Source organism: Oncorhynchus tshawytscha, linkage group LG28, assembly GCF_018296145.1.
Source record: "Oncorhynchus tshawytscha isolate Ot180627B linkage group LG28, Otsh_v2.0, whole genome shotgun sequence".
Taxonomy (NCBI): domain Eukaryota; kingdom Metazoa; phylum Chordata; class Actinopteri; order Salmoniformes; family Salmonidae; genus Oncorhynchus; species Oncorhynchus tshawytscha.
In genome coordinates this window covers 155,541-180,254 of record NC_056456.1, presented here as the reverse complement: position 1 = coordinate 180,254, position 24,714 = coordinate 155,541, and the positions used below count along the sequence as shown (strand labels likewise).

The 24,714-nt window shown below is 45.4% G+C and overlaps 1 protein-coding gene across 1 annotated transcript in view; it reads left to right on the top strand.

The window, feature by feature from the left end:
• Positions 1 to 24,714, top strand: part of LOC112263895 (iporin) — a 63,193-nt gene that overhangs the window by 18,543 nt on the left and 19,936 nt on the right. The window contains exons 5-7 of the mRNA XM_042308332.1: positions 3,513 to 4,089; positions 17,738 to 18,436; positions 20,521 to 21,072. Of these exons, the coding sequence (XP_042164266.1) occupies positions 3,513 to 4,089; positions 17,738 to 18,436; positions 20,521 to 21,072 (1,828 nt within the window). The remainder of the gene's footprint in view (positions 1 to 3,512; positions 4,090 to 17,737; positions 18,437 to 20,520; positions 21,073 to 24,714) is intronic.

Here is a 24,714-nt window from a genome sequence, read left to right as displayed (position 1 = left end):
TCCTGTTCCAGGCCATATCAAAGCTTTCAGATCAGGTTTCAGATCAGTACAACCATCCACTACTGTTGAAGGGGAAAGTCCCCTACTGGAGGGCTGCAAGTTTCAGATCAGTACAACCATCCACGACTGTTGAAGGGAAAGTCCCCTACTGGAGGGCTGCAGGTTTCAGATCAGTACAACCATCCACTACTGTTGAAGGGGAAAGTACCCTACTGGAGGGCTGCAGGTTTCAGATCAGTACAACCATCCACTACTGTTGAAGGGGAAAGGCCCCTACTGGAGGGCTGCAGGTTTCAGATCAGTACAACCATCCACTACTGTTGAAGGGGAAAGGCCCCTACTGGAGGGCTGCAGGTTTCACATCAGTACAACCATCCACTACTGTTGAAGGGGAAAGTCCCCTACTGGAGGGCTGCAGGTTTCAGATCAGTACAACCATCCACTACTGTTGAAGGGGAAAGTCCCCTACTGGAGGGCTGCAGGTTTCAGATCAGTACAACCATCCACTACTGTTGAAGGGGAAAGTCCCCTACTGGAGGGCTGCAGGTTTCAGATCAGTACAACCATCCACTACTGTTGAAGGGGAAAGTCCCCTACTGGAGGGCTGCAGGTTTCAGATCAGTACAACCATCCACTACTGTTGAAGGGAAAGTCCCCTACTGGAGGGCTGCAGGTTTCAGATCAGTACAACCATCCACTACTGTTGAAGGGGGGAAAGTACAACCCCTACTGGAGGGCTGCAGGTTTCAGATCAGTACAACCATCCACTACTGTTGAAGGGGAAAGTACTGTTGAGGGGAAAGTCCCCTACTGGAGGGCTGCAGGTTTCAGATCAGTACAACCATCCACTACTGTTGAAGGGAAAGTCCCCTACTGGAGGGCTGCAGGTTTCAGATCAGTACAACCATCCACTACTGTTGAAGGGGAAAGTCCCCTACTGGAGGGCTGCAGGTTTCAGATCAGTACAACCATCCACTACTGTTGAAGGGGAAAGGCCCCTACTGGAGGGCTGCAGGTTTCAGATCAGTACAACCATCCACTACTGTTGAAGGGGAAAGCCCCTACTGGAGGGCTGCAGGTTTCAGATCAGTACAACCATCCACTACTGTTGAAGGGGAAAGTCCCCTACTGGAGGGCTGCAGGTTTCAGATCAGTACAACCATCCACTACTGTTGAAGGGGAAAGTCCCCTACTGGAGGGCTGCAGGTTTCAGATCAGTACAACCATCCACTACTGTTGAAGGGGAAAGTCCCCTACTGGAGGGCTGCAGGTTTGCAGATCAGTACAACCATCCACTACTGTTGAAGGGGAAAGTCCCCTACTGGAGGGCTGCAGGTTTCAGATCAGTACAACCATCCACTACTGTTGAAGGGGAAAGTCCCCTACTGGAGGGCTGCAGGTTTCAGATCAGTACAACCATCCACTACTGTTGAAGGGAAAGTCCCCTACTGGAGGGCTGCAGGTTTCAGATCAGTACAACCATCCACTACTGTTGAAGGGGAAAGTCCCCTACTGGAGGGCTGCAGGTTTCAGATCAGTACAACCATCCACTACTGTTGAAGGGAAAGTCCCCTACTGGAGGGCTGCAGGTTTCAGATCAGTACAACCATCCACTACTGTTGAAGGGGAAAGTCCCCTACTGGAGGGCTGCAGGTTTCAGATCAGTACAACCATCCACTACTGTTGAAGGGGAAAGTCCCCTACTGGAGGGCTGCAGGTTTCAGATCAGTACAACCATCCACTACTGTTGAAGGGAAAGTCCCCTACTGGAGGGCTGCAGGTTTCAGATCAGTACAACCATCCACTACTGTTGAAGGGGGGAAAGTACAACCATCCACTACTGGAGGGCTGCAGGTTTCAGATCAGTACAACCATCCACTACTGTTGAAGGGGAAAGTCCCCTACTGGAGGGCTGCAGGTTTCAGATCAGTACAACCATCCACTACTGTTGAAGGGCTGGGAAAGTCCCCTACTGGAGGGCTGCAGGTTTCAGATCAGTACAACCATCCACTACTGTTGAAGGGGAAAGTCCCCTACTGGAGGGCTGGAGGGCTGCAGGTTTCAGATCAGTACAACCATCCACTACTGTTGAAGGGGAAAGTCCCCTACTGGAGGGCTGCAGGTTTCAGATCAGTACAACCATCCACTACTGTTGAAGGGGAAAGTGAAGGGGAAAGTCCCCTACTGGAGGGCTGCAGGTTTCAGATCAGTACAACCATCCACTACTGTTGAAGGGGAAAGTACCCTACTGGAGGGCTGCAGGTTTCAGATCAGTACAACCATCCACTACTGTTGAAGGGGAAAGTCCCCTACTGGAGGGCTGCAGGTTTCAGATCAGTACAACCATCCACTACTGTTGAAGGGGAAAGTCCCCTACTGGAGGGCTGCAGGTTTCAGATCAGTACAACCATCCACTACTGTTGAAGGGGAAAGTACCCTACTGGAGGGCTGCAGGTTTCAGATCAGTACAACCATCCACTACTGTTGAAGGGAAAGCTTACTTAGGCAGCTGGGTAATCTGTAATGGACTATTCCTGGAGAGTATGTGCTTCTCAAATTGCACCGTATTACTTACAGTGCACTGTGGGCCCTGGTTAAATACAGTGTACTATACAGGGACAACGGTGCCACTCGGGATGTAGCCTTAGTCTCTATGCCTTCAGTGTGGTGTAATGTCAGTCATATTCATGTGTGGTAATGTTGACACTAGTGAAGATTACAAGTCTATTTATAGTAGCTATCAGAGTTACAGTCGTTCAGAGTTACAGTCGTTCAGAGTTACAGTCGTTCAGAGTTACAGTCGTTCAGAGTTACAGTCGTTCAGAGTTACAGTCGTTCAGAGTTACAGTCGTTCAGAGTTACAGTCGTTCAGAGTTACAGTCGTTCAGAGTTACAGTCGTTCAGAGTTACAGTCGTTGGCTTCAGTCGTTTATATTTATTAAACCTTTATTTAACCAGGCAGGCAAATGTATATTTATAGCCTGGAAAGTAAAGTTTGCTTATTGATGAGCTGTATCATCAATGCTAGTGCTCTCAAGAGGACTATGACTGGCCCATGTAGGAGATTTTATTTGATGAATTTCTATTTAACACAATGGCAGAGATAAACATCCAATGTAGTTTGATACAAAACAAACAAGGCTCTACTCAAGTGTATTATTTCTATATATATTTTACCTTTATTTTACCTTTATTTTACCTTTATTTAACTAGGCAAGTCAGTTAAGAACAAATTCTTATTTTCAATGACGGCCTAGGAACAGTGGGGTTAACTGCCTGTTCAGGGGCAGAACGACAGATTTGTGCCTTGACAAATCTAGTAACCGGAAGGTTGCAAGTTCAAATCCCTGAGCTGACAGCTCCCTGCCGCCCCAGGGTAGCCTAGTGTCTGCTGTAAAAAGCCTGAGATCCAAACACTATTCCTGCTACATGAGCCCTGTTTGACATCGATCCAAGAACGTGTTCGTTTCTTTGTCTTTTATTCTAAGAGCTTCTCTGTCTTCTCTACACAGCGTGATGAAGATGAGGAAGAAAATGATGAAGACGAGCAGGACGGGAAGGAGAGGAAGAAGCAGCAGCAGCAAATGGGTGGAGCCTGTTCAGACCCAATCATTGAGGGCCAGGTGTACGTCAACATCTCCCCTCCTGTGGTTGGCCGAGGACCCATCGGAGGAGGGCCCAGCCGCCCCCGTTCCCGTAGCTACGACCGGAACCTGGACATATCCCCGCCCCCTCGGCTCGGCTCATTGGAGCGCATGCTGAGCTGCCCTGTCCGTCTCAGTGAGGGCACCGCCCCCCTGGGCCCGTCCCCTCTGCCGCGGGTCACTTCCTTTGCAGAGATTGCCAAGAGAAAGAGGAAAAATGGAGGAAGCACTGGCTCTCCTTCTCTCAGGATGGGGGGATGTTCAGATCCCTTCTCCTCCACCCATTCGGCCCACTCCCACTCCTCGGCCGACTTCTCCCCCATCCTGGAGGGCCTGGGTCAGGGCCCGAGCCACAGTTTCCCCTTCCAGCGCTGCTACAGCCAGGGCAGTGTGGACCGCCACTCACCTGGTGGTGGCGTCAGAGAGACACGCTCCAAGGCCGAAGGTAAGAACGCTGGTAATAATAATAATAATAATAATAATAATAATAATATTCTATGTTAAGAGCTGTAGTGATAATACATTATTATGGTCGTGTTCCAAACTGACTACAATGCAGTCGCCTGGCAGATCTCACAATATCTGGATAGGTGTTCGATCCGTATCAGCTAACCATGTCACGCCCTGGCCTTAGTTATCTTTGTTTTCTTTATTATTTTGGTTAGGTCAGGGTGTGACATGGGTGATGTATGGTTTTCTGTCTCATCTATAGTGTTTATCTTGTCTAGGGGTTTTGTATGTTTATGGGGCTGTTTCCTTTCTAGGTAATTGTATGTCTATGGTTGCCTAGATTGGTTCTCAATTAGAGGCAGCTGTCTATCGTTGTCTCTGATTGGGAACCATATTTAGGCAGCCATATTCTTTGGGTATTTTGTGGGTGATTGTTTCCTGTGTCTGTGTTTGTGCCGCACGGGACTGTTTTGTTGCCAGTTCACTTTATTATTTAGTATTTGTGTTCATGTTTAGTTTTTCTTATTAAAAACCATGGACACCTACCACGCTGCGTATTGGTCCGATCCTTGTTTCACCTCTTCAGAGGAGGAGGAAATCTGCCGTGACAAACAACATCATATAACATAGAAATCTGATGTCGATTGTGTAGGTGGGGTTTGGTTGGTTTCCCACAAAGACGCTAAAACAAAGAACATTTCCCACATCCCCATGAGGACAAAGGTTATTTTAAACTTAGGGGTTTGGTTTAGGGTTAGGGTTAGAATTAGGGTTAGAATTAGGATATGGGGTTAGTGGTTAGGTTGTGGGTTAAGGTTAGGAGGTAGGTTTGGGTTAGGGTTAGGGAAAATAGGATTTTGAATGGAAATACATTTTAGGGTTATAAGGTTACAGGGTTATGGTGTTATGGTGCTATGGTGGTATAGTGTTATAAGGTTATAGTGTTATGGGGTTATGGGGTTATAGTGTTATAAGGTTATGAGGTTATAGTGTTATAGTGTTATAAGGTTATAGTGTTATAAGGTTATAGTGTTATAATGTTATAATGCTATAGGGTTATAGTGTTAAGGTTATAGTGTTATAATGCTATAGGGTTATAGTGTTATAAGGTTTTAGTGTTATAAGGTTATAGTGGTATAGGGTTATAAGGTTATAGTGGTATAGTGTTATAAGGTTATAGTGTTATAAGGTTATAGTGTTATAGTGTTATTATGCTATAGGGTTATAGTGTTATAGTGTTATAGTGTTATAATGCTATAGGGTTATAGTGTTATAAGGTTATAGTGTTATAGTGTTATAATGCTATAGGGTTATAGTGTTATACGGTTATAGTGTTATAATGCTATAGGGTTATAGTGTTATAAGGTTTTAGTGTTATAGTGTTATGCTATAGGGTTATAGTGTTATAATGCTATAGTGTTATAGGGTTATAAGGTTATAGTGTTATAGTGGTATAAGGTTATAGTGTTATAAGGTTATAGTGTTATAAGGTTATAGTGTTATAAGGTTATAGTGTTATAATGCTATAGTGTTATAGGGTTATAAGGTTATAGTGGTATAGTGGTATAAGGTTATAGTGTTATAAGGTTATAGTCTTATAAGGTTATAGGGTTATAAGGTTATAGTGTTATAGTGGTATAAGGTTATAGTGTTATAAGGTTATAGTGTTATAAGGTTATAGGGTTATAAGGTTTTAGTGTTATAGTGGTATAGGGTTATAAGGTTATAGTGGTATAGGGTTATAAGGTTATAGTGGTATAGGGTTATACTGTTATAGTGTTGTAAGGTTATACAGTTCTAGGTTGTTTTGGGCACTTGTTAAAGTCTTGGCGATGTTCTAACATTGATGTGTTACAGTTCTATGATATTGATGTGTTACAGTTCTATGTTATAGATGTGTTACAGTTCTATGTCATTGATGTGTTACAGTTCTATGTTATTGATGTGCTACAGTTCTATGTTATTGATGTCTTACAGTTCTATGTTATTGATGTGTTACAGTTCTATGTTATTGATGTGTTACAGTTCTATGATATTGATGTGTTACAGTTCTATGTTATAGATGTGCTACAGTTCTATGATGTTGATGTGTTACAGTTCTATGTTATTGATGTGTTACAGTTCTATGTTATTGATGTGTTACAGTTCTATGCTCTTGATGTGTTACAGTTCTATGTTATTGATGTGCTACAGTTCTATGATATTGATGTGTTACAGTTCTATGATGTTCTATAATATTGATGTGTTATAGTTCTATGTTATAGATGTATTAAAGTTCTATGTTATAGATGTGTTAAAGTTCTATGTTATAGATGTGTTACAGTTCTATGTTATTGATGTGTTACAGTTCTATGATGTTCTATAATATTGATGTGTTACAGTTCTATGTTATAGATGTATTAAAGTTCTATGTTATAGATGTGTTACAGTTCTATGTTATTGATGTGTTACAGTTCTATGATGTTCTATAATATTGATGTATTAAAGTTCTATGTTATAGATGTGTTACAGTTCTATGATATTGATGTGTTACAGTTCTATGTTATTGATGTGTTACAGTTCTATGATGTTCTATAATATTGATGTGTTATAGTTCTATGTTATTGATGTGTTACAGTTCTATGTTATAGATGTGTTAAAGTTCTATGTTATAGATGTGTTACAGTTCTATGATATTGATGTGTTACAGTTCTATGTTATAGATGTGTTACAGTTCTATGTTATAGATGTGTTACAGTTCTATGTTATAGATGTGTTACAGTTCTATAATATTGATGTGTTATAGTTCTATAATATTGATGTGTTATAGTTCTATGTTATTGAAGCATTTTATCTCTAGTTTGGATAGTTTTGTATGAGTGAGTTTGGTTCTGTATGTTTTCTCCTTTTCAATTAACAAATAACAATGGCTAAATATGACCAAGGCATGTGAAGGATGAAATAGATGGGTATGTGACACCAGGTGATGATATATATATGTGTATTTATATATGTATATATATATATATATATATATATGAACAGTGGCAGCAGGCTCACTGTGTGTCTGCTTATAAAAACACACTGATCTTTCTTTTCAGACCATAGAAATACAGTAAACAAACAGTGTCTGGAATTCCTATGAATTCCTCTGTGGAACATTGTGTCAGACGACTCTGAATGGAACGTTCTAGTAGGACAGTCAGACTGCGGGAGGGAGTATACTAGTGGCGCCGTTCCAGTGAGAGAGATCCCCTTTTTAATTCAACTGAGCCAAACCAAGCTAAGCCGAGCTGCACTGCGCTAGCCTGGCTACACGTCAATCACCATAGTTACTAGATCCAGCACAGGATTCTTAGAGCGAGAGATACAACGAGGAGGAAGAGAGAGGGAGAAACACACATTCCAGTCACTCTAGAGAGGCCAACCCTGATGTCCAAGTGCTTTCTCACAGTAAAACATGATGACAGCCTGTAATGTACAAACCACTGTGATATAGGAACAGGTTAGAAGCAGATTGAGGACAGGGGATATGGTTTGGTATCGTTGGGCGCAGGTATGGGTTGAAGGGATTGTAGAAAGAATAGGGGGGAGGGGAGAGGAGGGAAACAGTAGATGTGGATCGACAGTAGAAGGGGGAAAGGAGGGAGGACTGAAGAGAGGTGAATGGAGAGGTGAGGAAGAGGAAAAGGAATATAGAACACAATAGTAGAATAACATTTGTTACACAGCAAGTATCACAGTGTCGAGTAACAACTAATAACTTGATTTATAGGCCTACGCCATTTTCTCTAATGCTGTATAAGAAAGAGACTATTGGAATATATGATAGCTAATCATTTAAAAAGAGCTCAAATAATATACATTTGAACAAAAAAAAGGCTTTGACTGTAATGGGTGCGTGCTGGTGGCAGGAACGTAAGGCGCAGGGGAACGAACTTGGTATAAACGGAGTTGTTTAATAAATGCAGACCAAACTCCGAAAACCAACATTTACAAAAAATAATGAGTGGGTAAAAATCCGTCGCACACGGCAGAACCGGCGGCAGAACATAACTAGCACCAATACATACAACAAACAATCACCGACAAGGACATGAGGGGAAACAGAGGGTTAAATACACAACATGTAATGAATGGGATTGGAACCAGGTGTGAAGGAAGACGAGACAAAACAAATGGAAAATGAAAAATGTATCAGTGATGGCTAGCAGGTCTGTGACGTCGACCACGGCCGAACACCGCCCGAACACCGCCCGAACAAGAAGAGGGACAGACTTCAGCGGGAAAGTCGTGACATTGACTAAAATGTAATTAAATGATCTGTGACCATAGCTAGGTTTCCATGGTAACAGATTTTCATACAAATATTTAAAAAATCTACGTAAACAAAATATACACGTTTTCCCACCCATAGTGTTTCCACCAGACAGACTTGTTGCGTAATAAAAATCAGTGCGTGATGACTTAGTGCACAACATTTTTTACCTTTACGCTTAAGTTTTCATCTATCAAAAAAATGATCTAATGTTCAATGTGTTTCCATCGCATTGTCATCTCTACCGATAATTTTGTCACAAACTGTTGTGATAAATAGCAAGTGTGCCGACTCTGGTCTTGGCACCTGCGTTATAGCCAACAGCTGGCAGATACGGTGTAGGTAGGCTCTGCGGGAAGCTAGTCTACATGATGAGATTATGATGGATGAGAGCGAGAATATTTTTTGAGGGGTCAAATGGCAATCAAGCATCGATCATCATGTCACCAGAATAAGACATCTCGACATCTATTGAAAAGGAGCATCAAGCTCAGACCATGCACGTTCACCACCCTGTGAAGTTCATCATCATTTATTTAATCGGTAGCCTAATCATCTGCATGGTTTCCTGAGTCGTAGTGGGAGGACCACACACCAGATCTGTAGCCTAATGAACTGTATGGTTTCCTGAGTCGTAGTGGGAGGACCACACACCAGATCTGTAGCCTAATGAACTGTATGGTTTCCTGAGTCGTAGTGGGAGGACCACACACCAGATCTGTAGCATCTGCAATAGAGGGAGGACCACACACCAGAACTGAACTGCATGGTTTCCTGAGTCGTAGTGGGAGGACCACACACCAGATCTGAGCCTAATCATCTGCATGGTTTCCTGAGTCCACACACCAGATCTGTAGCCTGAACTGCATGGCCTGGGAGGACCACACACCAGAATAATGAACTGTATGGTTTCCTGAGTCGTAGTGGGAGGACCACACACCAGATCTGTAGCCTAATGAACTGTATGGTTTCCTGAGTCGTAGTGGGAGGACCACACACCAGATCTGTAGCCTAATGAACTGCATGGTTTCCTGAGTCGTAGTGGGAGGACCACACACCAGATCATCACGTGACTCCAAGTTTACTCTTGATAGGATGGTAATTATATCAATATTTGCACATAAAGGCGTTTCCACCGTATCACACAAATACATCCCACCATGTCGAACAAACTAATTAAATAATCTGTCAGCATTTAGAAAATTGTATCGAAACTCCCTGTTTCCATCAATGTTGTCATGATTTGTTTTTCTCATACAGTATGACTTAACTTGCATAAAAACTGTGGATGGAAATGTGGTTACTCCTACAGCCTAATAGGATAGACCATAACATAATTATTTTATTTTATATAAAACAACAGTTTTATGACAGTTTTTATGAGTGCACCCGATAAAAAATGCGTACCGGTAGCTGAGACACCTGTTTCATGCATGTAGCTTGTTTTTATTGTCGGTCAATCAAAGCTGCACTGCAGTCAGCTGCTCCATGTGTACAGGTAGCTGCTCCATGTGCTCAGTCAGCTGCTCCATGTGTACAGTCAGCTGCTCCGTGTGTACAGTCAGCTGCTCCATGTGTACAGTCAGCTGCTCCATGTGTACAGTCAGCTGCTCCATGTGTACAGTCAGCTGCTCCATGTGTACAGTCAGCTGCTCCATGTGTACAGTCAGCTGCTCCATGTGTACAGTCAGCTGCTCCAGGTAGCTGCTCCATGTGTACAGTCAGCTGCTCCATGTGTACAGTCAGCTGCTCCATGTGTACAGTCAGCTGCTCCGTGTGTACAGTCAGCTGCTCCGTGTGTACAGTCAGCTTCCACAGTACAGTCAGCTGCTCCATGTGTACAGTCAGCTGCTCCATGTGTACAGTCAGCTGCTCCATGTGTACAGTCAGCTGCTCCATGTGTACAGTCAGCTGCTCCGTGTGTACAGTCAGCTGCTCCATGTGTACAGTCAGCTGCTCCGTGTTTCAGCTGCTCCGTGTGTACAGTCAGCTGCTCCATGTGTACAGTCAGCTGCTCCATGTGTACAGTCAGCTGCTCCATGTGTACAGTCAGCTGCTCCGTGTTTACAGGTAGCTGCTCCGTGTGTACAGTCAGCTGCTCCATGTGTACAGTCAGCTGCTCCGTGTGTACAGTCAGCTGCTCCATGTGTACAGTCATGTGTTTACAGTACAGTCAGCTGCTCCATGTGTACAGTCAGCTGCTCCATGTGTACAGTCAGCTGCTCCATGTGTACAGTTGCTCCGTGTTTACAGGTAGCTGCTCCGTGTGTACAGTCAGCTGCTCCATGTGTACAGTCAGCTGCTCCAGTCAGTCAGCTGCTCCATGTGTACAGTCAGCTGCTCCGTGTTTACAGGTAGCTGCTCCGTGTGTACAGTCAGCTGCTCCGTGTTTACAGGTAGCTGCTCCATGTGTACAGTCAGCTGCTCCATGTGTACAGTCAGCTGCTCCATGTGCACAGTCAGCTGCTCCATGTGTACAGTCAGCTGCTCCATGTGTACAGGTAGCTGCTCCATGTGTACAGTCAGCTCCTCCATGTGTACAGTCAGCTGCTCCGTGTGTACAGGTAGCTGCTCCATGTGCACAGTCAGCTGCTCCATGTGTACAGGTCAGCTGCTCCAGTCAGCTGCTCCATGTGTACAGGTAGCTGTCCATGTGTACAGTCAGCTGCTCCGTGTGTACAGTCAGCTGCTCCGTGTGTACAGTAGCTGCTCCATGTGTACAGGTAGCTGCTCCAGCTGCTCCATGTGTACAGTTAGCTGCTCCGTGTGTACAGTCAGCTGCTCCATGTGTACAGGTAGCTGCTCCATGTGTACAGTCAGCTCCTCCATGTGTACAGTCAGCGATGGGTGTTGGTACTTGGATTATTATGTTATTATGTTTTGCACTTTATGAAAGTAGCAATATTCTTTAGAATAAAGTGCCAATTATTTGAGAATAAACTCAAAATTTCATTTTGAGAAAAAAAGTCACAATTTGGAGACTGAAGTCGCAGTTATATTTCAAGATTAACGTAGGGGATTTGGTTAAGTGCATGTCTCCCTGGCTTCCTGTTGCTGTGCATGGTAACGTTTAAATGCCTGCAGTTAGATGACCTTGTCACGATCGTCGTAATGATGAGACCAAGTGTTAAGAGATTTTATCAAAGTTTAACATGAATGATTAAATAATTCTACTCAGAAACTGAACCATTAGGGATCAGAGGTTATATGGCATGTACCTAGGAAGAAAGGAGTGTATGTGGGGGTAGAAAGAGAACGGAGAGGATCATTAACCTACGTTGGAACCGACCCGGGATGTAAATCTGTGGAGATAAGAGAGGACAGGGAGAACTCCTCCAGAGCTCTAGTATCTGGGGGAGCTTGGAACTGTCAGCTGAGGGGTTTATAAACTGTGGTGAGACTCATGAGAAAATCCCTATGTTGGTGTGTATGTATGTGCGTAGGTTAGGATGGTATAAAAGGAATGTATTTGTGAAAACTCTCGCAAATAAATCGGGATCTGATCAATTGTGAGCTGGGAATTCTGTCTGTTATATTTAAGACCAGAACTTTACAACCTCTGGGTATCAGACAGATAAAGATCATTGGAATTTATGAACATTGATAAAAAAATGACTTGACACCAAGGCGCAGTGTGAATAGAGCTCCACGTATTTTTAATGAACTGAAACTCACCAAAACAACAAACAACAAACAAACAACCAAACGAAACGTGAAGCTACTGTTGTGCACTCAGGCACCTAACTGTAGACAATATACCAGAAAGTGGGGAAAAAGTGGCTGCCTAAATATGATCCCCAATCAGAGACAACGATAAACAGCTGTCTCTGATTGGGAACCATATCAAGCCAACATAGAAAAACAAAACATAGAATGTACAAAAAACCCTAGACATACAAACCTAGAGTACCCACCCTAGTCACACCCTGACCTAACCAAAATATATAGAAAAATAGAGCTATCTAAGGTCAGGGCGTAACAGACCTGGTGAAACTATACTATAAAATTGGCTTTAGTAAGAATTCATTTTTTAAAATCTTTTAGCACAAAACAACAATATTATTCTAAATATTAGGAGCTGGATAAGGTAGGAGGAGCTACGGAGCTCTGTTTGCGTCACATTCCAAAAATTCAGCCGCACAAAAGTACGTAGATCTATGTAGGGAGCTACGCAAACCATCCGTGGGAGACTTTGTGGAGCCCTTCACTTAGTTGGCTACTGTAGCTAGCTAGCTTCTTTACAACAATGGGAGGCAGTCAAGCCAGGCAGATAACCTATGGCTGCTACAAGTCTCTCTCTCTCTCTCCCTCCATGTAACACACACAGACTGTAACACACACAGACTATAACACACACAGGCCCCTGCTCCTCTCCTGCCACTTCCTCATCTTCTGCTGAAACAAGCGGAGCTCGGCGCACCAGCTCTCTCCCGAGTCACGCGATCAAGTCTCCATTGAAGTCGCAAAAATATATATCTTTAAAACACATGTATTTCAACTATACGGATATCAGAAAAATATCATGATATTATTCAATTGTGAAATCATTTCAAATGCCCATCACTAGTTATTAATATCATACATACTACATTCAATTGCATTGGTCTACTGCAATGTGTTGTGTAGTCTTTAGAAGTTGTGTTTGCTATGATGCTGTGGACATCCATTAATAAGGTAGCCCTTCTCTGATTCAGGGAGGTTGGGTTAAATGCAGAAGAATGCATTCAGTTGTGCAACTGACTAGGTATCCCCTTTCCCTTCCCTTTAATGATGCCTACAGGAGAGGTGACCTGGCAAGGAATGCTTAGCTAGATAATTGATTCATCCATGAATAAGGAGAGAAAGGGGTGAGAGAGAGAGGAGATGACAGCGAGAGAGGGAATGAAAAAGAGAGAGAGATGACAGAGAGCAGATGGGGTGAGTGTACAGATGAGAGAAGGACTAGAGTCTAGAGATGAGAGAGGGAGAGGGAGATGGCTAGAGATATAGATGAGAGAGGGACATGACTGGAGATTAGAGAGGGACATGGCTAGAGATATAGATGAGAGAGGGAGATAGCTAGAGATATAGCTGAGAGAGAGATGGCTAGAGATATAGATGAGAGAGGGAGATGGCTAGCGATGTAGATGAGAGAGGGAGATGGCTAGAGATATATCTGAGAGAGAGAGATGGCTAGAGATATATCTGAGAGAGAGAGATGGCTAGAGATGTAGATGAGAGAGGGAGATGGCTAGAGATATAGATGGGAGAGGGAGATGGCTAGAGATGTAGATGAGAGAGGGAGATGGCTAGAGATGTAGATGGGAGATGGCTAGAGATGTAGATGAGAGAGGGAGATGGCTAGAGATATATCTGAGAGAGAGAGATGGCTAGAGATGTAGATGAGAGAGGGAGATGGCTAGAGATGTAGATGAGAGAGGGAGATGGCTAGAGATGTAGATGAGAGAGGGACATAACTAGAGATGAGAGAGGGACATGGCTAGAGATATAGATTAGAGAGAGATGGCTAGAGATGTATATGAGAGAGGGAGATGGCTAGAGATATATCTGAGAGAGGGAGATGGCTAGAGATGTAGATGAGAGAGGGAGATGGCTAGAGATCAAGATGAGAGAGGGAGATGGCTAGAGATGTATCTGAGAGTGGGAGATGGCTAGAGATGTAGGTAATATAGGGGGATTGCTGCTATTGCTTGCTATTGGTGAGAGAGGGAGTTGGCTATAGATATAGATGAGAGAGGGACATGACTAGAGATGAGAGAGGGAGATATACAGTGGGGAGAACAAGTATTTGATACACTGCCGATTTTGCAGGTTTTGTCATTTTTATCATAGGTACACTTCAACTGTGAGAGACGGAATCTAAAACAAAAATCCAGAAAATCACAATGTATGATTTTTAAGTCATTAATTTGCATTTTATTGCATGACTTACGTATTTGATCACATACCAACCAGTAAGAATTCCGGCTCTCACAGACCTGTTCGTTTTTCTTTAAGAATCCTTACTGTTCTCCACTCATTACCTGTATTAACTGCACCTGTTTGAACTCGTTACCTGTATAAAAGACAACTGTCCACACACTCAATCAAACAGACTCCAACCTCTCCACAATGGCCAAGACCAGAGAGGGTGTAAGGACACCAGGGATAACATTGTAGACCTGCAAGAGTCTGGGGTGGGCTACAGGACAATAGGCAAGCAGCTTGGTGAGAAGGCAACAACTGTTGGCTCAATTATTAGAAAATGGATGAAGTTCAAGATGACGGTCAATCACCCTCGGTCTGGGGCTCCATGCAAGATCTCACCTCGTGGGGCATCAATGATCATGAGGAAGGTGAGGGATCAGCCCAGAACTACACGGCACGACTTGGTCACTGACCTGAAGAGAGCTGGGACCACAGTCTCAAAGAAAACCATTAGTAACACACTACGCCGTCATGGATTAAAATCCTGCAGCACACGCAAGGTTCCTCTGCTCAAGCCAGCGCATCTCCAGGCCCATCTGAAGTTTGCCAATGACCATCTGGATGATCCAGAGGAGGAATGGGAGAAGGTCATGTGGTCTGATGAGATAGAAATAGAGCTTTTTGGTCTAAACTCCACTCGCCGTGTTTGGAGGAAGAAGAAGGATGAGTATAACCCCAAGAACACCATCCCAACCGGGAAGCATGGAGGTGGAAACATCATTCTTTGGGGATGCTTTTCTTCAAAGGGGACAGGACTACTGCACCGTATTGAGGGGAGGATGGATGGGGCCATGTATCTCGAGATCTTGGCCAACAACCTCCTTCCCTCAGTAAGAGCATTGAAGATGGGTCGTGGCTGGGTCTTCCAGCATGACAACGACCTGAAACACACAGCCAGGGCAACTAAGGAGTGGCTCCGTAAGAAGCATCTCAAGGTCCTGGAGTGGCCTAGCCAGTCTCCAGACCTGAACACAATTGAAAATCTTTGGAGGGAGCTGAAAGTCCGTATTGCCTAGCGACAGCCCCGAAACCTGAAGGATCTGGAACAGTTCTGTATGGAGGAGTGGGCCAAAATCCCTGCTGCAGTGTGTGCAAACCTGGTCAAGAACTACAGGAAACGTATGATCTCTGTAATTGCAAACAAAGGTTTCTGTACCAAATATTAAGTTCTGCTTTTCTGATGTATCAAATACTTATGTCATGCAATAAAATGCAAATTAATTACTTAAAAATCATACAATGTGATTTTCAGGATTTTTCAGGATGATAAAAATTACAGACCTCTACATGCTTTGTAAGTAGGAAAACCTGCAAAATCGTCAGTGAATCAAATACTTCTTCTCCCCACTGTAGATGAGAGAGTTGGATGGCTAGCAATATAGTTGAGAGAGAGATGGCTAGAGATGTAGATGAGAGAGATGGCTAGATATACAGATGAGAGAGAGAGATGGCTAGAGATATAGATGAGAGAGAGAAAGATGGCTAGATATATAGATGAGAGATGGAGATGGACATGGCTGGAGATATAGATGAGAGAGAGAGAGATGGCTAGAGATATAGATGAGAGAGAGAGATGGCTAGAGATACAGATGAGAGAGAGAGATGGCTAGAGATATAGATGAGAGAGAGAGAGATGGCTAGATATATAGATGAGAGATGGAGATGGACATGGCTGGAGATATAGATGAGAGAGAGAGAGATGGCTAGAGATATAGATGAGAGAGGAGATGGCTAGAGATATAGCTGAGAGAGAGAAAGATGGCTAGAGATATAGATGAGAGATGGAGATGGACATGGCTGAGAGATGAGAGATGGCTAGATACAGATGAGAGAGAGAGATGGCTAGAGATATAGATGAGAGAGAGAGATGGCTAGAGATATAGATGAGAGAGAGAGATGGCTAGAGATATAGATGAGAGAGAGAGAGATGGCTAGATATATAGATGAGAGATGGAGATGGACATGGCTGGAGATATAGATGAGAGAGAGAGAGATGGCTAGAGATATAGATGAGAGAGAGATGGCTAGAGATATAGCTGAGAGAGGGATGGCTAGAGATATAGCTGAGAGAGGGAGATGGCTAGAGATATAGCTGAGAGAGAGATGGCTAGAGATATAGCTGAGAAAGATAGATGGCTAGAGATATAACTGAGACAGGGAGATGGCTATAGATATAGATGAGAGGTAGAGGCATTGTTTCTATCCTCAGAGCACAGTCCTGGCTGTGTTGTTTTGGCATCTGTCACTGCAACCATTGCTCAGCACTGCCTCTGTGGCTGAGTGATGTTACTACACCCACAGTTCTACACTAACTCTTTGGTTAAAACATTTTACAACATCACATAGCTCAACACTGCCCCTTTGGTTAAAACATGTTACTACATCCATCGCTCAACACTGCTCCTTGTGACAGAGATGTGTTACTGCACCCAGGCTGACTGACATTCCATGACGGAGGAAAAGAGACAAACAGCTTGCGCAATGTCGCTGCTCGACCTCCCACACACCCCTGTGGATCACACAGCGACCGGATTGTGGAACCAAACACACATGCTGAAATTCATGCTCACACCACTGATACGCACCACTAATACACACAGAGAGACAGAAAGAAGAAAAATGGCTGTTCTTCGATCTCTGGTGCTTCTGCTATAGGACAGAGTGACGCAGTTTTATTCAGGTCTTCTCTCCCCGGCCGTGTGTGTGTGTGTGTCATAGTATACTGTGTCTCTTGAAGGGCAGTCTGGGCTGTTTGTACTGACAACTCTCTGTCTGTTGACTGTAGCAGCTTACTGGATCATGACTGGGCAATTTGTGTTTGTCTCTGTGAATCAATTCAACTTAACCTTTATTTTCCCGACATGTTTACAAAATATTACATGTAATATTTACTTAAATGCTAGCTTTGTAATACAGACTGTGTAATGGCTGATACAATTACTGTTTTACAGGTATTATCAGACTGGGTAATGGCTGATACAATTACTGTTTTACAGGTATTATCAGACTGGGTAATGGCTGATACAATTACTGTTTTACAGGTATTATCAGACTGGGTAATGGCTGATGTGGTTACTGTTTTACAGTTATTATCAGACTGGGTAATGGCTGATGTGGTTACTGTGTTACAGTTATTATCAGGGCATATGGTTTGTGCGAACTGTAAATGTTAACCTTTCCTGGCCTCTGTCTCTCTCTCTCTCTCTCTCTCTCTCTCTCTCTCTCTCTCTCTCTCTGTCTCTCTCTCTCTCTCTGTTCTCTCTCTCTCTGTCTCTCTCTCTGTCTCTCTCTCTCTCTCTCTCTCTGTCTCTCTCTCTGTCTCTCTCTCTCTCTGTCTCTCTCTCTGTCTTTCTCTCTCTCTCTCTCTCTCTGCATCCAGGTGGTCTCTCCAGCTCTTCATCCAGCTCAGCAGTGGTGCGTTACACTAAAGACCAGCGTCCCACCACCCTCCCCATTCAACCCTTCACCTTCCACCACCAGTTCTCCAAGCCGCCCCAGCCCCTGCTTCCCTTGCTGACAGGCTACGTCTCTGGGATGCAGGCCCGGGGTGGAGGGCCTTCTGGAGGTCCGGAGGGGGGTGAAGGCGCCAACGACCCAGGGGAAGACTCGATGCGTTGGTGCCAGGGTAGTGGTGGTGATGGGATGGTGTCAGCAGTGGCTAGCCTCGGTCCTGGCTCGGTCCGGCCCTCGCCACTGGGTAGCTATTCCCCGGTCCGCCTCCAGGGATTGACATCCAGCTCAGGGACCTGTTCTACCTGTACCCCCAGCCCCCAGCCAACCCGTAGCCTCTCCTGCCCCCTCTCCACCGGGCTCCTGCCCCTTCACCATACCCCTTCACCAGCGGCAGCTGTCCCTCTGCCACCCACACCTCCGCCCCCAACATTGGGGGTGAAGCGGGGTGCGGTGCCCCCCATGTTGCCTCCTGTGCAGGGCCAGGTGCAGGGTCACCACCACCACCGTGGGACCCTGCCCACTTTACCGGCCGTTCCCCAGGACAGTGAGACTTCGCTGGGATACGAGGAGACGACATTAGACTCCCAGGAGGGGAGCAGAGGACCAGGGCCTAGGACACAACATGGTAGGTGTCTCTGTTTCAGTGTGGTCCGGTCAAGGGTTTGTACTGTATGTGGTTGTGTCAGTGGGGTTTGTTGGATGGTGGGTTGGTCAGCCCCCCATGTCTTCTTTTAATGGATTCTACTGGTTCCTACTGATTCTACTGTTTCTTTAATTCCTACTCACCTCTCATGGTGATTCAACAGATATACCATATACGTTTGGTGACTCTCTCTCTCTCTTTTCTTTCTTTGTCACTTTCACCCATCCTTTCTTTTGCTTATCCTCCTTTCCTTACCATGTACACTCACCCCATCTCTCTCTCTTTTCTTTCAACTCGCCTCTTCCTCTGCCTTCTCCCATGTACACTCACCCCATCTCTCTCTCCTCTCTTCTCAACACCCTATCTCTCTTCCTCTGCCTTCTCCCATGTACACTCACCCTATCTCTCTCTCTCTCTTCAATGCTCCTCTTCCTCTGCCTTCTCCCATGTACACTCACCCTATCTCTCTCTCTCTCTCTCTCTCAATTCCAACTCGCCTCTTCCTCTGCCTTCTCCCATGTACACTCACCCTATCTCTCTCTCTCTCTCTCTCTCTCAACTCGCCTCTTCCTCTGCCTTCTTCCTCTGCCTTCTCCCATGTACTCTCTCCCTCTCTCTCTCTCTCTCTCTCTCAATTTCAATGCTCCTCTTCCTCTGCCTTCTCCCATGTACACTCACCCTATCTCTCTCTCTCTCTCTCTCTCTCTCTCTCTCTCTCTCAATTTCAACGCGCCTCTTCCTCTGCCTTCTCCCATGTACACTCACCCCATCTCTCTCTCTCTCTCTCAATTTCAACGCTCCTCTTCCTCTGCCTTCTCCCATGTACACTCACCCCATCTCTCTCTCTCTCTCTCTCAATTTCAACGCGCCTCTTCCTCTGCCTTCTCCCATGTACACTCACCCCATCTCTCTCTCTCTCTCTCAATTCCAACTCGCCTCTTCCTCTGCCTTCTCCCATGTACACTCACCCCTATCTCTCTCTCTCTCTCTCTCTCTCTCAATTCCAACTCGCCTCTTCCTCTGCCTTCTCCCATGTACACTCACCCCATCTCTCTCTCTCTCTCAATTTCAACGCTCCTCTTCCTCTGCCTTCTCCCATGTACACTCACCCCATCTCTCTCTCTCTCTCTTCTCTTTCAACTCGCCTCTTCCTCTGCCTTCTCCCATGTACACTCACCCCATCTCTCTTTCAACACGCCTCTTCCTCTGCCTTCTCCCATGTACACTCACCCCATCTCTCTCTCTCTCTCTTCTCTTTCAACTCGCCTCTTCCTCTGCCTTCTCCCATGTACACTCACCCTATCTCTCTCTCTCTCTCTCAATTCCAATTTCTCGCCTCTTCCTCTGCCTTCTCCCATGTACACTCACCCCTATCTCTCTCTCTCTCTCTCTCTCTCTCAATTCCAACGCGCCTCTTCCTCTGCCTTCTCCCATGTACACTCACCCTCTCTCTCTCTCTCTCTCTCTCTCTCTCTCTCTCTCTCTCTCTCTCTCAATTTCAACGCGCCTCTTCCTCTGCCTTCTCCCATGTACACTCACCCCATCTCTCTCTCTCTCTCTCTCAATTTCAATGCTCCTCTTCCTCTGCCTTCTCCCATGTACACTCACCCCTATCTCTCTCTCTCTCTCTCTCTCTCTCTCTCTCTCAATTTCAACGCGCCTCTTCCTCTGCCTTCTCCCATGTACACTCACCCCATCTCTCTCTCTCTCTCTCAATTTCAACGCGCCTCTTCCTCTGCCTTCTCCCATGTACACTCACCCCATCTCTCTCTCTCTCTCTCTCTCAATTTCAACGCGCCTCTTCCTCTGCCTTCTCCCATGTACACTCACCCTATCTCTCTCTCTCTCTCTCTCTCTCAATTTCAACGCGCCTCTTCCTCTGCCTTCTCCCATGTACACTCACCCTCTCTCTCTCTCTCTCTCTCTCTCTCTCTCTCTCTCTCTCAATTTCAATGCTCCTCTTCCTCTGCCTTCTCCCATGTACACTCACCCCATCTCTCTTTCAACACGCCTCTTCCTCTGCCTTCTCCCATGTACACTCACCCCATCTCTCTTTCAACGCACCTCTTCCTCTGCCTTCTCCCATGTACACTCACCCTATCTCTCTCTCTCTCTCAATTTCAACGCTCCTCTTCCTCTGCCTTCTCCCATGTACACTTCATCTACCTCTCACTTCTCGTTTAATCTTGCTTTCCCCAATCCTCCACATGAAAACCTACCTTCCTCTCTCATCTCCCTCTTTCTACCATTACCTCTATATTTTCTCCTTCTCTTATCCCACCCAACTCTCTTCTCGTCTCTCCGTGCATCCCTCCAAACCCCTCGTATTTTTTCTCCGTGTCCTCCATCCCCGTATCCCCTCCTCCATCCATCCTCCCTTACAGGGCACCACCTCTCTCCACAGACTCTGAAATGGAGGGAGTATCGTCGAAAGAACCCATTAGGGGTGGAGAGGTGTTCCTTGGGGGGCTCTGCAGGGTCAGGCGATCCGCCTCTATCAGGCAGTCTGGACGGGAACGGTCGTAGGGGCGGGGCCGTTGGTCAGCGAATCACACGACGGAACGTGTTCGACTTCCCTCCGGCCTCTAGTGGTCACACCTCCCTGGGACGACTCAATGGTGTTCATATACTACTAACCCTATTGATCAGGCGCTGTGTGTGTGTGTGTGTGTGTGTGTGTGTGTGTGTGTGTGTGTGTGTGTGTGTGTGTGTGTGTGTGTGCGTGTGTGTGTGTGTGTGTGCGTGTGTGTGCGTGTGGGGCCGTGCACAGCCATTTTTTTATATTTTTTAAATATTATTTCTTTAACACCACAATCATCACAAATTATAAGCCAGCTAGTTACACTGCCTCCTCTAAAGACATGATTGACATCTGGAACAGAAGGTGCATCAGCTGATGTTGATGATTGATGTAAATATGCTAGTTAGCTAGCTACTATATTTCTTTACTGATTGTGAAGGTGAGCTGTCAGCTGATGTCTATGTAAATATGCTAGTTAGCTAGCTACTATATTTCTTTACTGATTGTGACTCATCTTCAATGCTCTTAAATAATAACTTCATACTATAGCCTAATATTCATAATTGTTTAACTAATGGTATATGACTGGCTCGTATGTATATTTTAGTATTATGTGACCGACCGGCTCGATTCGGACTTATGTAGCAAAATTTGAAACTGTGTTTTTTACATTGGATAAAAGTAGAGACTCAGAGCTACAGAATGGTACTTCATACACTACAGCTCAGGAACAATGGGAAAGTCATTCTGCTTTGAAAGTTGATCAACTTCTGAGAAAATGGACCTTGAATTTTTGGTACCTACTGGAGAGCTCTTCTTTATCTACACCCATTCAGCTTTGTTCACACCCTCTTAAGCTTTAGCCCCACCCATCTCTTTAAGGATTCACATGTGAGGCCATCTACTAAACAACCAAAGAGTTCAAGACTAAAGGCTAGTTTGTACAGTGATTCCTCCTTTAAAAGTTGCAAGTTTACGCCGCCATACTTAGAGGTAATTTGTGGTTTAGTACGATACCCTGCGTCACCACTTCATGCTCCAGACCACCACAAGGGGGAGTTAGAGTACTGATTATGCTTTTGGGTCCTACTGTGTATCTAACTGACAATGAATGGGCGACATAAACCTAAATAGAAACTGATAATTGTGCACAACTTCAGTATTATTTACTAAAACTGTTGTTACACTAAGGTTTTTATCAAATTATTTTGGTCTTACTGTAGTACTGTAGGCCACTCCCGACCAGTAACATTGTACACGCCTGAGTGGTGCAACGGTTTAAGTGCAAGCTATGTTGCTACAGATGCTGGTTCAATACCCGTGCTGGCCTTGACTGGGAGACCCGTGAGATGACAGTAGGTTATTGTTTTTTCTCTATCTAAAAACAGAAATAAATCATTCAAAATAACAAACAAACTTTATTTACAAATTAGTAACAATGTCTCACCCCATGTTCAAGAATGGCCTTTTTCTCGCTCATTTTAGGCCATTTCAAAACGAAAGCATCCCCCACCCCGCCACACTGGCAACACTTTAAGGGGCATTGCACTACTAATGGCGCTGACTAGGGAAACGTTCCCACGGTTCTGTCCGTAGTGCCAGTCTGCAAACTTCAAACGGGAGGGTTGACCTGGGGAGCTCTGAGGTACCAGAACTTGAGAGGGGGTTGACCTGGGGATCTCTGAGGTACCAGAACATAAGAGGGGGTTGACCTGGGGAGCTCTGAGGTACCAGAACATGAGAGGAGGTTGACCTGGGGAGCTCTGAGGTACCAGAACATGAGATGGGGTTGACCTGGGGAGCTCTGAGGTACCAGAACATGAGAGGGGGTTGACCTGGGGATCTCTGAGGTACCAGAACATGAGAGGGAGTTGACCTGGGGAGCTCTGAGGTACCAGAACATGAGAGGGGTTGACCTGGGGAGCTCTGAGGTACCAGAACATGAGAGGGGTTGACCTGGGGAGCTCTGAGGTACCGGAACTTGAGAGGGGTTGACCTGGGGATCTCTGAGGTACCAGAACATGAGAGGGGGGTTGACCTGGGGATCTCTGAGGTACCAGAACATGAGAGGGGGGGTTGACCTGGGGATCTCTGAGGTACCAGAACATGAGAGGGAGTTGACCTGGGGATCTCTGAGGTACCAGAACATGAGAGGGGTTGACCTGGGGATCTCTGAGGTACCAGAACATGAGAGGGGGTTGACCTGGGGATCTCTGAGGTACCAGAACATGAGAGGAGGTTGACCTGGGGAGCTCTGAGGTACCAGAACATGAGAGGAGGTTGACCTGGGGAGCTCTGAGGTACCAGAACATGAGATGGGGTTGACCTGGGGAGCTCTGAGGTACCAGAACATGAGAGGAGGTTGACCTGGGGAGCTCTGAGGTACCAGAACATGAAAGGGAGTTGACCTGGGGAGCTCGGAGGTACCAGAACATGAGAGGAGGTTGACCTGGGGGCTCTGAGGTACCAGAACATGAGAGGGGGTTGACCTGGGGAGCTCTGAGGTACCAGAACATGAGAGGACGTGACCTGGGAGCTCTGAGGTACCGGAACTTGAGAGGGGTTGACCTGGGGAGCTCTGAGGTATGAGAACATGAGAGGGGTTGACCTGGGGAGCTCTGAGGTACCAGAACATGAAAGGGGTTGACCTGGGCAGCTCTGAGGTACCAGAACATGAGAGGAGGTTGACCTGGGGGCTCTGAGGTACCAGAACATGAGAGGGGGTTGACCTGGGGAGCTCTGAGGTACCAGAACATGAGAGGGGGTTGTCCTGGGGAGCTCTGAGGTACCAGAACATGAGAGGAGGTGACCTGGGGAGCTCTGAGGTACCAGAACATGAGAGGGGTTGACCTGGGGATCTCTGAGGTACCAGAACATGAGAGGGGGTTGACCTGGGGAGCTTTTGAGGTACCAGAACATGAGAGGGGGTGACCTGGGGATCTCTGAGGTACCAGAACATGAGAGGAGGTGACCTGGGGAGCTCTGAGGTACCAGAACATGAGAGGAGGTGACCTGGGGAGCTCTGAGGTACCAGAACATGAGAGGGGGTTGACCTGGGGATCTCTCAGATATTTTATTATCTTATCGATTACAGTCTTCCATTAATGTATTATTACCTCGTCAGTCTCATTCCTGAATGTCGCAAAACCTTGGACATCTGTACCAGCCCTAGCATAGATCATGAATCAGGCTTAATTATTTATTTACTAACTAACCAATCACGGAATTACATAAACACACACACACAATAGTTATACATTGGTTACTCACATGATACACTGAAAAGTCCCAAGGAGGGCTAACCCGATATGATGGCTTTTTAGACAAAGGAAAGGGGTGGGGGCAGTTCAAGAGTGGGAAACTGAGTGGACCCACATACATACAGTTGACTACACTCATGGGAATGTTAATATTTTGAACATGCACAGCCGCTCATTCGAAAAGAAATTGCAATTTCATATTTACAGGTGTATGCTTTGTTGTGCCTCTCTGTGATCGCCGGTTCTTCTGCTGCATAGTGAGTCAACAGAAAGTATCTGGTTTGTCCACCCGAGATCAAAGTCTTTCGTAGTTGTAGCTTGTTATAATGGATACGTCAGGCGTATCATTCGGTCGTTCGATAACGAATGGACCTTTCAGAGTACCATTGTTCTTAGAATTGATCTGTTAGAATAGATGCTTGCGCGGTTGTCCGTATCCTCATCTTAGACTTACACACGTTTTCAGCTGCAGACTGGTA